At 46.9% G+C, this 18,326-nt stretch overlaps 1 protein-coding gene across 1 annotated transcript in view; it reads left to right on the top strand.

The window, feature by feature from the left end:
- Nucleotides 1-10,090, top strand: part of LOC126540397 (uncharacterized) — a 30,116-nt gene extending 20,026 nt beyond the window's left edge. Inside the window, exons 4-6 of the mRNA XM_050187208.3 lie at nt 6,265-6,323; nt 6,469-6,546; nt 9,748-10,090. Of these exons, the coding sequence (XP_050043165.1) occupies nt 6,265-6,323; nt 6,469-6,546; nt 9,748-9,881 (271 nt within the window). The 3' untranslated portion in view covers nt 9,882-10,090. The remainder of the gene's footprint in view (nt 1-6,264; nt 6,324-6,468; nt 6,547-9,747) is intronic.
- The last annotated feature ends 8,236 nt before the right edge of the window (nt 10,091-18,326 follow it).

Below are 18,326 nucleotides of genomic sequence, written 5' to 3'. Positions count from 1 at the left end.
ATCATGCACACCACTGCTTCCCGTTGCTTATAGGGTTTGAGCAGATTACAGTGGTAAACTTGCTGTGCTTTCCGCTTTCCTGGCAGACTCACCACGTAGTTAACGTCCGACAGTTTTTGAACAATCCGTGCTGGGCCCTCCCACTGTACGTCGAGTTTGTTCTTTAGCGATGTGCGCAATATCATGACCTCATCGCCCACCTCAAAACGACGGGCCCTGGCTGTCCGATCATAATAAACCTTGGCCCTCTGTTGGGCCTTTGCCATTGCTTCACCTGACAACTCCTGTGCCCTTCTTAAGCGTTCGAGGAGCTTAAGCACGTACTCTACCACGACTGGGTCGTCGCCCCTGCCTTCCCATGATCCTCGAAGCATGCGAAGCGGAGATCGCAGCGAGCGACCGTACACCAGCTCAGCTGGCGAAAACCCCGTAGCCGCATGCGGCGCGGTCCTTAATGCAAACATCACTCCAGGCAGACACAGCTCCCAGTCAGTTTGATGTTCAAAACACAATGCTCTCAACACGCGCTTCATGACGGAGTGGAGCTTCTCAACGGAATTCGACTGGGGGTGGTGCACTGAGCTGTGTAACAGCCTTACCCCGCACCTTTCGAGAAAGGCTGTCGTCAAAGCGCTAGTAAACACTGTGCCCTGATCTGACTGGATTTCTGCAGGAAAACCAACTCGCGCAAATATGGACAGTAGTGCATTGACTATCTCAACTGAGCTGAGTTCTTTAAGCGGCACTGCTTCAGGGAACTTTGTCGCTGGGCAGATCACAGTCAAAATGTGTCGGTACCCCGTGGCTGTTACCGGCAGAGGTCCCACTGTATCAATAACGAGCCGTCTAAAAGGCTCCGTAATGATAGGTACCAACTTCAACGGCGCCCTCGATTTGTCCCCTGGCTTGCCCACCCGCTGACAGGTGTCGCATGTCTTCACAAAGTGGTCTGCGTCCCGAAAACACCCTGGCCAATAGTACTCTTGCAAGAGACGGTCCTTAGTTTTCTTAACTCCTAGGTGTCCGGACCACGAACCCCCATGCGACAAGCGCAACAGATCCTGACGATAGCATTGAGGCACGATCAGCTGATCGAACTCCACTCCCCTGCGGTCTAGATACTTCCGGTACAGGACCCCATCTCTTTCCACAAAGCGAGCATTTTTCTTGGCGATACCTTCTTTGACAATGCAGCGTATGTTTTCTAGGCTGCCATCCTTCTTTTGCTCGGCTATCAAAGCCGACCGGCTGACTTTTAGCAACCTGTTTAGTCCGTCTGACGTAGGCGCGATGAGCAAATCTGGAGACAGCTCTTCTAACTTTCCCGTGTCGGGATTTTCCTCTCCAGTATCTGGTGCCTTTAACGCTACAGGCTCAATTTTATTCAGTTCGGGCGTGCTCTGAATACCAGCTTGCTGCGCCTCTGACCCTTTCTCATCGTTCAACAACGTCGGCCCCGCAACTACCGCCTTTGCAGCGAGCTCCCGAACCTTCGATCTGGTTAAGGCCTGAACGCTAGCCTCACCAAACAAAAGCCCCTTCTCGCGCAGGAGGTGATCGGACCTGTTCGAAAATAGGTACGGGTACTGGGGGGGCAGCATAGATGACACTGCGGCCTCCGTCTCAAGTGCTCCGAAAGGTCCTTCAATAAGCACTTTTGCTACCGGCAGACACACGCTATGAGCTTCCACTGCTTGCTTGATCCATGCGCACTCGCCCGTGAACATATCGGGTTCTACGTAAGAGGGGTGAACTACATCCATTGTAGCTGCGGAATCGCGAAGCACTCGGCACTCTTTCCCGTTCACGAGGAGGTCTCGCATGTAAGGCTCGAGAAGCTTCATGTTCTCGTCAGTGCTGCATAAAGACAAAAACACGACTTTTGTTTTTGTTTCTGGACACTGCGCCGAAAAGTGACCCGGCTTCTGGCACGTATAACAAACGCGCGCTTGCCTCGTCTCGAACCGCTTTCTGCGTTCGGCTTCGGTTGCCGCCGTCTCCGTACGTTCGGTCGGACTGCTTTCACTCGCATCCGCACTACGTGTATCCCCCTTTGCTCTCATGGGTGTGAACTTCGGCCTCTCAAACTTGGAGCCAAATTCACCCTTTTGACCGTCCTTAGCTCCGCGAGCCCGACGCGTCACAAACTCCTCGGCTAGCTCAGCGGCTCTAGCCACCGTACTAACGTCTGGCCTATCCAAGACCCAGTACCGCACGTTCTCCGGTAACCGACTATAAAACTGTTCTAGCCCGAAACACTGCAGAACTTTCTCGTGGTCACCAAACGCTTTCTCTTCTTTGAGCCACTCCTGCATGTTTGACATAAGCCTGTACGCAAACTCTGTATATGACTCACTTTTGCCTTTCTCATTTTCCCGAAACTTCCGACGGAACGCCTCCGCTGACAGCCGGTACTTTTTTAGCAGACTCGATTTCACTTTGTCGAAATCCTCTGCCTCCTCTCTATTCAAGCGAGCGACTACGTCGGCCGCCTCGCCGGGTAGCAAAGTGAGCAAGCGCTGTGGCCACGTTTCCCGAGAGAACCCCTGCTTCTCGCACGTTCGCTCAAAGTTAACCAGGAACAAACCAATGTCCTCTCCAAGCTTAAACGGCCGCATCAGGTCAGTCATTTTGAACAATACTCGTTCTCCTGCACCGTGTGCCTGACTTCCATTACGAGCGCGTTCCATCTCTAACTCGAGACGCTTCATTTCCAAAGCGTGTTCGCGCTCTTCTTTTTCTTTCTGTTCTTTTCGTTCACGCTCATCTTTCTCTTTCTGTTCTTTAAGTTCGCGCTCCTGTTTCTCTTTTTGCTCTTTAAGTTCGCGCTCCTGTCTTTTTGCCGTCTCCCTCTCCTCAATGGTCTCAAGGCATTCCGACAGCTCGTCATCCTCAGCTTCTAACTCAAGAATAGCCCTTAGCAGTTCTGGTTTTCTGAGTTTGTCTGAGACATCCAGACCCAACTCTCTTGCAAGCTCCAGCAATTTCGGTTTGCGCAACGACTTCAAATCCACGGCTGCTCTGAATGCTGCTTTCTCTACTGCCTACTATTGTCTTGCCGCAACTAACCCGGCAGCAACGACAACCACAATTACCAGCTCTGTTTCTGACACTAACAAAAGCCTGGCAAAACTCAGAAGAAGAAAGTCCCGCACTCACCAAACCTCGCAGCCAAGAATTCCGCGCAGTCGTTCCGCTGCAGGCAACCAGTCATCACACAGGGCTCGTTGCACTGCTCCCGGATGGTCGTTGTGCTGCTCAGCATACAGTCAACCGCATCTCTTCGCTGCTGGCCTCCGTTGTCGCGATCTCACCGCTGGCAACCAGTTGTTGGAGTCTCGGTGCTGACGCCCGTTATTGCCAATGGGTCGCAAGCCCCAAGGGTAGCGTTGGCCTGGCGGCCTGGGGCACGGGAAGCATCCGAAGGTCCCGGCAAAGCAAGAGTAGACTGGTAACAGAACAACTTGTTTATTCTAACATAGCAAAAGAGCGGCCGGTCAGGTCGACCGAAGTGGAGAGACGGGAGAGCACGTAACTCAACAGTACAAATCGGAGCCTCCCTCCTGGCGTCCGGGGGCAGCTGCTCTTATACTCTCGGCGTCGCGGGCCAGAAGGAAGGTCACGGGATGAGCCCACGCGACGGCGGAGCATGAGCCCACGACGGCGCGCACGGTCGAGCCGAGAGACATGGTGAGCCGAGTGTAGTGACGCATCGCCAACCCGCCGACGGACAGACCTGCTGGCTCCTCACTTGGGAGCTCCGCTCCCCGGCTGCCGCGCTTTGACAAGCGTGGGCACACACACACACACGCACACACGAAGACACGTGGCACTGAAACACGCCTGGACACGCTTGGCGGGGAGGCGTTGCGGCGGCGTCGAACGGTCCAAAATGTCCGCCGCTTTGAACGAAGCCCCGGCGTCCGTTGCATCCGCGCCGGCATTACCGCGCGTTGTAGGCGAAACGTAACAGCTGATAGCACGAACGAACCAACCAACGAACGTTTTACTTTCCTAGCCCGACCACCGACCATCTATCACCGACCGAACACGAAAACGTCCGAAAGAGTCAAAGAAAACGATTCGCATAAATGAAAAAAATGAAAGAAAAGAAAGACGCGCCGCTGACGCCCAGTTAACATGCCTGCACAACACCCGCATTACACGGATGGTGTACCGCCATTTACGTTACTGCTTTGCTGCAGCATTTACATTCACATAAACTTTAAAAAGAATTACGTCAGATTTAGCATCATATTTCAATAGCGCACTCCAAGCTACATGCTTACCTTGTCTAAATTTCATGGTCTGCCAAAAGAAATTGAGGAGACAGGCGATGTCTATCAGCTGAAGCTCTAATGCAAACACATTACCAATATATGTATGTATACAAGGCGGTTTGCACCAGAGCGGGAAAGACGAAAAGCTAAAGCCGACACCTTGCATACATGAGCACAGCATACGTCGCATGTGATTAAATCAGATTTAAAAAGTTAAATTCAACGTTTGTTAGAGTGATGGAGCGCTGACTTGGTGAATTTAACTTTTTAAATTAGGCTTAACCACACGTGATGTAGAATAGCTGTCAGTTGGGCCTCTTGGTAAACGTTCATGATAGAAAATCGCTGCGAAAATGGAGACTTAGGAGAGACTTAGGAAGAACAAAGGACAAAGCGCTTTGTCCTGTGTTCGTCATAACTAGCGCTTTGTCCTGTGTTCTTCCTAAGTCTCCGTTGTCGCAGCACTTTTCCATCACACACGTGATGTATGGGGCGCAATTGTACAAGGTCTTGGTTCTACTTTTTTTTTTCCTTTTCCGCTTTGGTTCAACACGCATTGTATATGCTGGCTATCTGCATTAAAGCCTCAGTTTATGTACAACGTCTGAGACCATGCCTTCACCTACTGACGTAGCACTGAAAACATACTTTCATATCCTTGAGAAAAGCCTTGAACCAAGGAATTCAATACAGCGTGAAAAACCAGCCTGAGTATTTGCGCATAATGTGTCTGAAGTCCACACTCTTAAAAACCTTTCCACCTTTTGGGGCTTAAGTATCTCGTCCCACAACAGTAACGGTCATATGCCATGCTCGCGTTTCCTTTCTTGAGAACTTTGCGCTCGCTACTTGCCTGTCAAGAATGCTATGCCACACTGATGACACGCACGTCATTCGTGACATGGAAGTTCCGGGCGCGCAGTGTTAAAGGAAGGACAGGCGCGCAAGATGGATGATCATTACTGTTGTGGGACACGATGAGCCACAAAGAGCGCCGACACTTACATAGAGTGCAGCCTCGAGAACGACGAGTTGTTCAGAGGCCTACAGCATAGGGATCAAGACAAATTGCTTTTCAAAGTAACTTCGATTTAATTCGTTGCGGAGTTCGCGGGTCAGCCATATCAGAGATCCATGTCATAGCAGCCGTCGCAGTTTTTCTCCTGCTTCGTTCCTGGCAGCTTTTTCCGAAACATATATATTTGACGTATGAGTTAAGTACATTTGCATGAAAAAAAACATACCGCAGAGCAGAAAAGAACTGCTGGGTCAGATATTCTTCGCGGTATTTCGGAAACACGCAAAATACGAAGGTGGCGCAACTTTCTTGAACGGTACTTGTTTTTATCTAATGGCAGCGTTTCACACAGAGTTGTGGTGTGATATCATACCAGAATGTGCTCAATTGGAATATCTCAATTCCACATACACGGTTGCTTCAACCAATCATAACTGAAATTCATTTTTATTATACCCAATGTTGCCATGCAAAAGCAACACAACTCTCGTTTTTTTTTTTTTCTTTTGAAGGAAGAGGTATTTCGAAGGTAGTCTCAATAGTAAGTTATTATTATTGCTTGTAAGAATGACAATAATTTGTCATTCCCCGCGCTCGCTTGCGCGCATTCATGTCAACGTTTACTTAAGCTCAGGGAGACTGCTTTGATCTCTTAGTTTTAAACGCAGTGTCTTGCGTTTAAAAAAAAAGCATTGCTGAGGTCACAGAAACCATCATGTGAGCAAAGAACAAACAGCAATGAGTTGATAAAATCCCAAGGAGTGGCGCAGAACAAAACGTGTTTGTTACATAAGGTTGTCCATTTTCTAGGACAAGATCCTTACTATAGGGGTAAAAACGTCACGCATACTCGGCAGTTCCCCGTAGATTTTTATTTGCGTTTATTTTATTTCTTTGCGCTATATTTATGCAGCCACGCTTTTTATCATCTTTCTTACCAAACTGTTTGTATGCTTTTTTTTGCAGGTACTTATATGTCGCTGTAAACGGAGAAAATTACCTGGAGAGGGACCTTGGCAACGGCGGTAGTAAACATTTGGCCATATTTAAACAGCTTCTCTTTTTTTAAGAGGATATAATCTTGCCCTTAAACTGCTCAGTGACAATATAACGAAGATTTCTCAGCTGACGTACCTTTATCGCGTCATCATGCACGTTCTTCTCTTCCAGTCAAATCGAGGTCTCTGATCGTGGACACGGACAACTGCAAGTACCTCCTCCAGAGAGAATGCTACGATGACGGCTCCGGTACGAACTGTCCAAAATTCACTTTCGACTATGCCCACCGCGGTGGCTTATATGCCCGAGTTCACGCTGCCAAAAACAGCAAAAAAACTTCGTTGTTGCAACCTGCGTAAAGATAAAGAGATTTCATGCTGTACGCTTCAATGAATAAGCGATCTTAGGGCGCCATAATGTAATCAATCCTTTGCTTGGATTCCGTCGTCGTAAACCACTGACGGCGCACTGATGATGACCCAAAAGACGCGCAGCTCAGTTCAGTGACAAAACGCAAGAATGAAAATAATCCAAAGAGACTATTTACTTGTCCGGTCCTTCATCTGTATTACGAACGACTACGCCTCTGCATTTCGTTGGCTCTGTCTTTAACCAAGCTATAGGCTTCTGAAGAAAAACGTTTTACGGAAGTTTGAGCCAGTAATTGATGAAGCCTTTCATAGCAATCTATTGCAGTGCAATTAACCGATTGCTGGTCGCACTGAGAGCAACCGGATCCGCATTCAAGACATAGAGCCGCTATTCATTTTAGAGCCATCCTGCGAAATCGCTCACCGAAGTTTCACGGCACAGCGCTGAAATGAACAGCGAAAGAAATAGGGCAAAGCAAGGACACGAACAAGTTCAAGTTCCCGAAATCAAGTTAACGCGTCTCGACCATGTCGCCACTTTCTGTTGATGGCGTCACTCAGTGTAAAACAACGACATTATTGCTCCCAACCTCAGTTATTATTATTACGGTAAAATCCCACACTCATCCTGGATAGACAGAGCTAGGGCTTCTGAGTAAGCTTTTCCATCGTGACGACGTGTCGCACAGCACAAAAGGCAGTTTATGAGCGTCGCAATTCTTACCAATTATTACTTGAATTCATTCTTCATTATACTATTCTCCAGACATGTAATCACCCTTTAAACCAGTTGCTATTTATTTATTTATTTATTTATTTATTTATTTATTTATTTATTTATTTATTTATTTATCCACAACACCTGTAGTGGAATTCATTTGGAGGTGATGACCTGATTCATGAATTCAAGCAGATCGAAAGCAATAATATTACAAGCAGCAAACAGTCGCGAAACACAAGAACAACATCATAGTGGTAACACGAATGGCTCGTTAAACATAATAGGTATAACTTCTTTAGGCAATCGGTTTCACTCTTTCCTAGATCTAGAAAAGAATTCATGAATGAATCTCTATGATCAAACTACTTTTATCCAGTTCGGCATGCGCCCTACTCTTACATCCGGGATGAATATTTGATGTGATCACTTCCGAGTTAATTTTGAAAATGGATCGAAAACTATGGTCATTATAATCTTACAGGGCTATTACGAAGTTATAGCTACTATTTTTTTCTCGTGCCAAGTAATAACACCTCTCTCCCTTTCTTGTTTTTGCAATATTTTAAATAGAGGTGGGCAAATATAAGTATTTTTCAAATAAAACTCGAACATGAATAACATGTATCGAGTATCGAAGAGCCAAGCGCTAGCGCTCGTATTTACTGCAGGAATATGTATTTCGGTATAATAGGCACCATACCTTTACTGACTACTGCAACAAAGACTCACTACCAGAGACAAATTATCTGTTTGAGGCTCAAGACCACCAATTATCATTAGAAAAAGAATGAATGACTAGCCTTTCAGAAACATTACAGCTTAGTTGCAAACAAACTCTACAAGAAAAAAGGGCTTATGCATGAGTAGCCCACCAAAAACGCTAAATAAATGGCTGCTAAGAAAGATCGCAAGTTGCGGGGAGAAAAAAAGACTTCCGAAGAACTTGCCTGGCCGTAGACACACGACAGAAAGCCCGTTGCATGGAAAACACCACTGGTTGTCGCGTAAAAAGAAAAAAAAAAGTCACAGTTTTGCTCGAAATGAGAAGCATCGACTGCCACAACAAATTATGGAAAGTAGGGATAATAGCTTTATCGGGCATATCAACTTGGAAACATTCCCTTACTAACTGAATTAACGAGCATGGTGTCAGCGCGCACAAGCAAACATGAACACATCACACTAGATGGGCGCGGACACTTGCTGTCAAAACGCTGTTATGAGCAAGCGTGGCAGCAGCAGCGAGCGAAGTAACGTTTCTCTATCGCATCAATGCAAGAGCGGCGACAACACAGCGTGCACAAAGGTATGAGCGATCCGCAGGTACCTTTCAAGTTACGGCGCACGCGGCCGTGCAAAGTGCGCACTTGTTGGCAGAGTCGAAGCCGCCCCACCCCCCTCCCTCCCGCGCTGCCTCCCCGCTTTCGTCCCTTCTGCGCGTGAGATTGAGCCACGGTCGTCAGTTCCTCTTGCGCCCGGTCGCGAAATACGCAGTTGCTGCCAGAGCACTGCGCTGCCCCCCCCCCCCCCCCCTACCTCCCATCCCTTTCCAGCCTTTCGCGCGACAGAAGACGGCGCGTTTCCTCACCGCCTTCCTCCCTCGAGCGCGCCAGATTAAGCCGCGGCCATCGGCTAACCTCGCGTGCTTTCACTCGCACATACAGCATGCGGAGCGCGGCGACGGTGTTATCGACTTTGGACATTATACGGAATCTCACGGCGACTGCGACGCCGACTGCAGAGGAGTGTCCATACATGGAGTGTCCATACAATTGCTATCGCAATAATAAACCTGCTACGCAGCTAGACTGCCAGGAGCCCTAAATGACAGAGCACAAGCAAAAATCACAGGTTGGTATGTAGGCTTCCGCTGCGCCACAGAAAACGATGCTTGTACTTCCCACTTCAATCCTGCATTGCTTCGAAAACTTTTGTCGTTACCTAAACAATCTATTATTGCAAAATATTTGGTTACTTTTTATTATTCCAAAACGAATCATAAAATACACACTAACTATTCGCATTCGTATTCCAAACTTCAGATATTCGCCCACCCCTAACTTTAAACACAAGCTGTCCTGATTCTTCTGGCAGAACTTACGACAGCCTGACTGAAGAAGTTTATTTTTGTAGATTTCAAAGGATCGGTAGAAAGGACATATAAGGAATGATTCAATCCCTGTCGTATCACTGTTGGCAACAACATATTCAACAAGGTGCGACAGTCTCCATAAATATTCGGCATTGAGCTGACCCAGTTGTTTCGTCTTGCCGTTATGAAGCGCAATGTAATTATGTATCATTATTTGAGGTCGGGCGTTCACGCCTCACACGCCGCCTGTTTCTCTCTGCTTGCAGTGTGGCACTACATGACGTACAAGGAGACGTGGACGCAACCCGAAATCGAGAGCTTCAAGACAAGGGTCCAGATCGAACCAGCGCTTAGCTTTCTTAGACCGTACTCATTTTTGTGCCCCCTAGGAATACCGTAAAATGCGCCTGTTATTTTAGTGGAGAGGCAGCGGTATCATCTTTTCGACATCCGTAGCGTTTTGAAGGTATTAAAAAAAAAAGCTGGATGGGCAGTTTTATGCGGCCGTTTAGAGCGTTAAGCGAGGAATTATCATTGCTGTTGAAACAGCGCTCGCCACCCAGTTACTGCCAAGTATATATATATATATATATATATATATATATATATATATATATATATATATATATATATATATATATATATATATATATATATATATATATATATATATATATATATATATGAATGAGAGCTCCTTTCAGGCTACGTTAAGGCTTGCTACCCATTCTTGAATTACGTTGTTGTTGCATCTTGCGCTATCAGTTTCTGGAACATTTCTCGGTTTGCGTAAGCAGTAACCTTCGGATATATAGGTTTGCGACATTCCACGACTGAAATAAAATGGTTGTTTTTTGCAAACTGCGTTACGGCTGCTTGTACTTGTTTAGGTCTTTCACACGTTTACTATCACCTCAAGAGTTCTGCGCTTTTAGTAATATGAAAAGCTGTGCCGCTCTGTCGTGCGGGACCCTGCCGAAGTTACCTCCATTGCTGCCCTAGAACAAATACAAAACCGAGTTCCCAGGTTCGTTGTGGGGCGGTACGGAAGGAGAAAGAGTTTCACGGCATCATAAAGCTGAGCTCTGTATGGAATCACTTAACTCACGACTGAGACTGAGAACTGAAACTGAAGCTTCCACATTTAAGATATCACAAATAGACTAATTAAACAAGAAACCTGCCTAAACGTACGTCGCTCTATTTCAAGGCGCTTATCTGGTGATCCTCTTGCGTGACCTGAGAGCTCTACTGATTATCTTGAGGATGCATACTTCACTTGGTTATCATGTGCTGCCATGGGCAGCAAAGAAACTTCCGTTCACTATTTTTGTTAGGCAACGTATGTTTTTGGAAAGAGCATTTCATTACGCACGATATGCTATGCTGCAATGTGCGCTGGAATATTATTTATAGTGGTATTTCATTTTTTTTAAATACCTATAAAAAAATTGGCAGTGGTTTAGCTCGGCTATGCCAGGATATACGTAGCGAAAGCTGACGCATTTCATGGTTAACCTTGGTCAATCTTGATTGCAAGTCCAGGTTAGTCTGGTTGTCTAGCTATGTTGCGGCGTTTAGCCAGTCGCTCGGAGCGCTATTCGTCTGTTTCCTGGGCGATTCATTTCCTCTTCATCTCGTTCCGATGTCGATTTCAGGCCTCCTCCTGCTTATCAGAATTGTCACCGTCCATACTGCGGCCTCAACTGTCGTTGCGGCGCACGCAATCTCGCCTTTTCAATCCTCCGACATGTTATCAGACATGCGACGCAGCTGGCGAAGCGAGCGGAGGCGAACGCAACGACGAGGAACGCGGTTGATGTCATGTGCCTCCTCGGAGCACGGCCACGGCGAAATCGCAAGTTCGCGGCCAGTAAAGCTTTCGCTTTAAAACAACCATTTTCTCGCGGCAACGAAGCTAAAAGAACTCCGGGTAGCCTAAATTTCCGGAGTCCCCCACTACGGCATGCCTCATAATCAGGTCGTGGTTATGGCATGAAAAACCCCATAATTAATTTTTTTTTTCAACTTAAATGTGGGAATTGGCCAACTTGAAATCTGGCTGTGGGCCAAATTTGTGGGCGGGCCAACTTTCAGTTTGTGTCGGGCCAACTTAAATTTAGGTTTGGGCCAACTTGAAATTTGCATGCGGTCCAACATAAGCCTAGGGGTGGGTCAACTTGAACTTTGGGGCTAGGTGTGGCGCAACAGAAGTTTGGGGGTGGGCCTAAAGCGTTGGCACAAACGAAATGTGCGGCTGGGCCAATTGAAAGTTTGGGGGTGGACCTACTTAAATTTGGGGTGGGCTAACTTGAAATTTTGTTGTGGGCCAACTTGACATTTTGGGGTGACCCTATGTCCAATTGAACGCTTCTGAGCGTCCTTCGAGTTATGAACACCTCGCGGGCAACCGAGAACGTTGAGACGCTTGGCGCGTTTCTTTGGGCCTTACCGAGGCGCAGTCAGAACGCAGGTGAGAGCTTGTCTCGGCAAAGAACGCGCCTCTAACACAGGTGTGCGATAGCGACAGCGGGGGTAACATGGCATCACGGCGATGCACTCTCCCCTCACGCAACGCCTCACGCGATACTGTGGCAGTTGGTGCTCCCTTTCCACCGCTCTGCTCCGTCGAGACGCGCTCGTGCCCAGTGTTCCGGCTCCTTTGGTACGATTGCACTGAAGGAGCCGGATGCGGCCAGAAAATCTGACAATTGCCTACTAAAGCCTGAGCATTCTTTGCCACCGGAAAGCCATGGGCAAACGCGCATAAGCTGGGAAAAGCAAGTAAGCAAAGCTAAGCAGAAAGGAAGTCACAACCGAGCCAAATAATGCTCACGCATTAGTAGACAATTCTGAGAATTTCTGTAGCTTTTCTTTTTCGGAGAAGTCACAGCAAGGCATAGGCATAGTCAAAATTAGCAAAAAAGGGTCGCCAAATGATGACACCTTTTACCGTTACTTTTTACCGTTACTGACCCGTTACTGTAGCAATGAGCTTGCGCATTTGTTGCTCGTTACTTAACGGGCATATATTCCTTGGAGAATTAGGCTTGAGCTAGGCCTCCCTGAGCACTTGTACCTAATATCTGAGTGCCAGAATGCAGCCGAAGAAGGTGGTGCTTGGTGAGGGTCCATCGTACACACTGAACCCAGGCATTTACGTAGAACCAGGGTATCGAACAGCAACTTACCGGAAAACCTGAAACAAAACAAAAAAGTCATTTTTTTCTCAGACCGGAACTGAACCGAAAAGCTACGATTTTTTCACTCCAGAGTGAAACCTAAAGAGAGAAATTCATTTACAGAAAGGCAGAGAGGTCTGTCTGAGCTCTGGCCTCCTACTCTACACGGGGGCAAAGGGATGGGGAGGAAAAGGGATGATGATGATGATGATGATGATGATATGAGAAGGAGGTGCACATATACAAGTTCGCAACGTTGTGGCATCTCTAAAGCCATGCGTCCAGCCCAGTAGCTTGCAGAAAGGCTATAACGGCATTTGTTATCAGGGCTGCGCTGTTTCCGTTAGGCAAAGGCCTTGCAAGAAGCTCGTCGGATATCGGCCTCTTATCGACGTTTGCAACGGAAGAAAGAAAGAAATAACGGTTTTAGATTCAAGCTGGCCACCTATTCTGGAATCTTTTATCCATGCATAGCCTGCACCTGTGCCTCAAGTACCTCATCTGTAAGTACACACCGTTTTTCAATGCTTTCGGAAGTATCAGCACATTTAGTGCGGTTTTCAACGTGCCGCGTCGGTAGGCATGTTTGTAATGCACTCGTAATCTTTGATATTGCTGTCGGCCAAATACCTTTCATTTAGTAGTAGGCCTTTATATGGCTGTTGAAATAAAAAAGCGCTTCCTAGCAGGACGGTGACCTTTAATCGTACAAGTTGAAGTGCAATAAAAATTACGTAGTGCTTCGACATGTGCTTCCACAACGTGATCTTTGAATTAAAGCTTTCTTCGCCGGCTTTGCCGGTTGTTGCAAATGATTTATTTGTAATAAACGGGAATGATCTGCTCTTTTGGTGGTGACGTCCTGAGGAGAAAAAGGAAAGCGAATCTGAACTAGCACAAGACAAGTTAAATTGCGAGGACAAGGACGCCTCGCGGAAGGAATCTTACGACAGTCCAGGATCCCCTTTCTGCACTGTGGCTTCCCTCTTTCATCACTCAAAACTTGCTGGATGGAGAGTTACGGGTAGACTGCTTACAACCTTGCGCCTGTGCTGCATAAAACCTGTGCACTACTCAACGAGTGGGAAGGTATGGTCTCGGTTTCGGACGTTGTGTGTCAAACAGCGATCTGTAGATGTGTCTGGACCGCTGTGGCAAGAAGTTTTCCCTTCGGAAAATAGAACGTGTTCCTGCCGAACAGGGTCCGAGGCCGAATTCAAAAAGAGCTCTTTACTATTGGCTGGCTGCATTCGATAATTATATGTCCAACATCATATATGGCTGAAATGTTATCTTACTAATAATTATAACGTAAGCTTTTTTGTGAGCCCGTATTCCGTTTCTTTTTTTTTTTTTCTGTAGAGGAGGATAGCGGGCAATTCTCGACGTTTCTTCAAATCACCTCTCTCCATCGTTCACTAAAGCTTCGCTTGAGACATATTTCAGCATTGCCTGTTGGATATGCTTAATTTTCTATCTACGAGTCCTTCAGGGAAGAAGCGCCGAGCAGTGCAGACGTGGAAGCATCGGCTCCATTTCTTTTTCCATGCTCCGCTCGCCAATTTTGAAAGTACAACAAAAAAAAAGCATACCACTGGATCCGCGAAGCAACGGCCAATCGGCTGACACCAAGATTCGAGGTGGGGCTTGTATTTTCACAATTTTACGGAACTTTTTCTGCTCCTACACACCAAGTTGAGCTTAGCAGAGCTGAGCTTACTGAGGAGTAGGGCCTTTGTTGGGCCTAGTAAGCCCACCTGCCCGCTGGCATGGCGGATACAAACATGGAAGATGAAGATTTTGCTGGAAATGAAGGAAACAATGCTGAGGACGACTTCGGCTGGCAAGTAGTGGCTGACCGAAGATCACGAGCTAGCACAAAGGCTGTGGATGAGGAGTGCACATTGCCACGTAATCAGCGAGAGCATGGCCTCAAGGGAACCGCCGTCGGTGGAATGGTTAAGAATCGGATTATCAAAGCTTCGAGGATGCCTCAACTGCCTGAGGAGCACAGAAAGATCATTATACGACCTCGAGGAGGGCTCAATTTGAACAAGGTGGGCACCACCACGATTGGTTACGCAGTCATCGAGGCGTCAGGCCTAACGAAGAGGAGGCCCGTGAAGATGTTGTCTGCCCAAACTTCACTCAAAATATCATCGTAATCAGCGCACCTAAGCTCGAACATGCTGCGAAGTGCGTTAGAATCAAGTCTTTCAAGATTATGGAAGCGGAATACGAGGTAAATGCATACGAAGCTGCAACACATGCCACATGCAAAGGCGTCATCCGAAGAGTGGACATCAGAGACTCGCAAGCTATGATAACAAGAAATGTCGTGCATGACTTGAACCCGCTTGCGCTGGCTGCCAAGCGCATCAAGACGTCGGGATCGGTCATTCTACTTTTCGATGGACTCAAAGTGCCCAATTTTGTCAGGTACGGATCCACACTAGTGAGATGCTACCTTTACAGGAAGCAATTCGACGTCTGCTTCACCTGCTGAAGGGTGGGGCACCGCTCTGATGTGTGTCCAACACCTGACTTTGTTCAGTGCAGGGGATGTGGAACTCGCAACCCAGGAGATGAACATCTGTGTGTACCTAAGCGTAAATTTTGTGAAGGCGATCACCCTACCGGCGACAAGTTTTGTAAGCAAAGATTTCAAATCCCTTACGTCGTACGACTCAGTCGAAGAGAGCGCAGCAGGACTCGGTCGTCAACAAGAGCGCAGTCGGAGGCGCAACAGCTGGCGCCCAACCATCGCCCCGAGGACAGGGAGCACTCACGCTCCAGGAGTCGCACCAGATCCAGGCATCGTTCATTGTCCAGGGAGAGAAGGCGCTCCAAGTCAAGCGAAGCGCCGGTGCGCTTCGTACAAAGGGACTCAATATCTGGCGAGAAGACGCCAGGAACCACCTGGGCTGACAAAGTAAAAGGTATGGCGAGGGTTGCTGGGGGCGCCTCGGCTGCTCTGGGTGATGACAATGATGCCAGAATAGAGCAATTAATTAAAGAAGTAACTTATTTAAGAAAAGCTAATGAAGAATTGACCAGGCAGGTAGTAGAGCTCCGTAAAAAAGAGCAGTGGAGCCCTGCTAGAGTAGAGATAGATAAACCTGTAAGCAAGAGCAACGATTCAGGGGAATCCAGCTCTCGTGCCTCTAAAAAGAGGGCGGTGAGTTCCGAGGATGATTCAGTCTTCGCAGCCCTCCGTGAAATAAAAGAGGCAATTAAAGCGATAAAAGAGACAGGGGAAACGACCAACATTAAAGTGGACAAATTGTGGAAATGAAGGCTAACGGCGGAGAAAAGACTTAGGAAAATTGAAACGCGAGGGGATGACGACAATGAGTATCTGCCATCGGAGGCGGATAGTATAAAGTCCATTCCTGGATTGTCGGGGGCCATCACAAAGAGGAAAATAGCGGGTAATAGAAAGGCAGCCTCACCTAATAACAATGGACAGTAATCATGGATTTAACGTGTGGCAATGGAATTGTCGCGGGTTCCAACACAAAAAAGCAGCACTGCGACATTTGATCAGGTCTTCTGAGGCCAGGCCAAAGGTAATCATTCTGCAGTAAACCTTAGCGGACGAAATTATGCTTACTGGGTACACATTTTTATGTAGAGAAAAAAATGGGGAGGGGGTTGGCGACCCTCATTGTAAAGATGTTACCATACATTGAGCATGATATTCATCCTAGACTATCCAGGTTTGAATTTATTCTAGTTAATAGATAATACTTAATACTTCTAGATAATACTTAAAAGGAACATAGGTAAGACGCAAAGCATTTTCTGTTTGAATATTTACAGCAGTCCTAACGACATGAGACAGAGGTTTAGAGCACTCTTCAACAAGGTGCTTTCTGTTGCCAAAAACTCCCCGCTCATTATTGGAGGGAACTTTAATGCTCCCTATCACACATGGGGAAACACTTGGAACACAAAGAAGGGAGAGCAGCTATGGAATCTTGCCATGGATCTGAGGTTATGCTTGATTACTGATCCGGCGTATCCCACCCGTTGTAGCACGTCCACAAGCAGGGACTCCACACCAGATCTTACTTTTGTAAACAACTCAAGAGGAGCCAATTGGGAAAATCCAAACATGGATCTCGGGAGCAATCATTACATCATACACATAACCATACGCATACCGAGACAGGAAACTAGAATCTTCAAATTCACTGATTGGAATCAGTTAAGAAAAATCAGGGCGAACAGGAGGAAAGTGGGGCCTCTAGTTGCCGAGCAAGAGCCCCTTCAGACATGGGTCATCCAGCTCAGAGAGGACGTCAAAGAGGCCACTAAAGAAATCAGGACAGAGGAAAATATTGAGGCTATGGACAGCAGGCTGGCGCATCTGATTGAGGCCAAGCAGGCTATATAACAGAGATGGAAAACGCAGAGACTTAACAGAAGGCTAAGGAAAAAATTGCGCAATTAAACAGAGAAATTGATAATCGCTCGAAGTCCCTCGTGAAGCAACAGTGGGATGAGGTCTGTAATTCGGCTGATGGTAGACTCAAACATGGAGGTAGCTGGAACCTCCTCAAGCACTTGCTCAACGAGAGTGAAGCAAGGACAAGCAAGAGAACAGCTATAGCTAAGTTGGTTCATCAGGAAAGCCGACATAAAACACAGAAGGATATCATGGATAGTCTCGCAGCCAAATATCTCCCACTTAGACAACCAAACGAAGGAGACGAGAGCCCCGAATATACGGGAGGCATATGTGAAGAACTTGACCGGGACTTCACTGAGAGTGAAGTGAGGGCGGCTCTTCACAATCTTAATGGTAGATTAGCGGCTGGACCTGACGGAATAACTAACAAGATATTAAGAAATCTAGATGATGAATCAATTTCTTATCTAACTGAACATTTCAATGAATGTTGGAGAAAAGGGGTATACTAAGAGGAATGGAGGGTGGCCAATACTATTCTCATACCAAAGCCAGGCAAACAACTCACTCTTGACAACATCCGTCCTATTTCCTTAACGTCATGTATAGGCAAAGCTATGGAACATGTCATCCTAAATCGACTCACGAAATACGTTGAGCAGAACGACATCCTCCCTTACAACTTGATCGGCTTTCGTCCCGGGCTGTCAACTCAGGATGCTATGCTGCTTATCAAACACCAACTTATACAGGCCAGCCCAGCGCACACGAAAGCTCTTTTGGGATTCGATGTGGAAAAAGACTTTGATTGTATAAAGCATAAGGCAATACTTGGCGTCCTCTCGGAGATAGGGTTAGGTAAGAGAATCGTTAACATGATTAAGGACTTTCTTAGAAATCGAACTGCACAACTCATGCTGGGTGAGCTTAAATCAGAAGCTAAGAATTTGGGAAATAGGGGCACTCCACAAGGGCCTGTGCTCTCACCCATGCTATTCAATTTAGCAATGTCCAAGGTTGAAAGAAATCTGGAGAAAATTGAGGGTATACATTATGTGGCATATGCCCACGACATAACCATATGGAGTGCCATGGGTAATGTAGGACAGAGACCAGATTACAGGAAAGTTTATATGCTGTAGAGAACACACTCAAAGACATGGGGTTGAAATTATCGGCAGCCAAATCAGAACTCTTGGTCATTAAACATCGCAGAAAAGGTCGTAAACCAAGAGGTTACATTCCGGAA

This window comes from Dermacentor andersoni, chromosome 2 (genome assembly GCF_023375885.2).
Source record: "Dermacentor andersoni chromosome 2, qqDerAnde1_hic_scaffold, whole genome shotgun sequence".
In the NCBI taxonomy this organism is placed as follows: domain Eukaryota; kingdom Metazoa; phylum Arthropoda; class Arachnida; order Ixodida; family Ixodidae; genus Dermacentor; species Dermacentor andersoni.
This window is presented reverse-complemented; position numbering and strand designations above follow the sequence as displayed.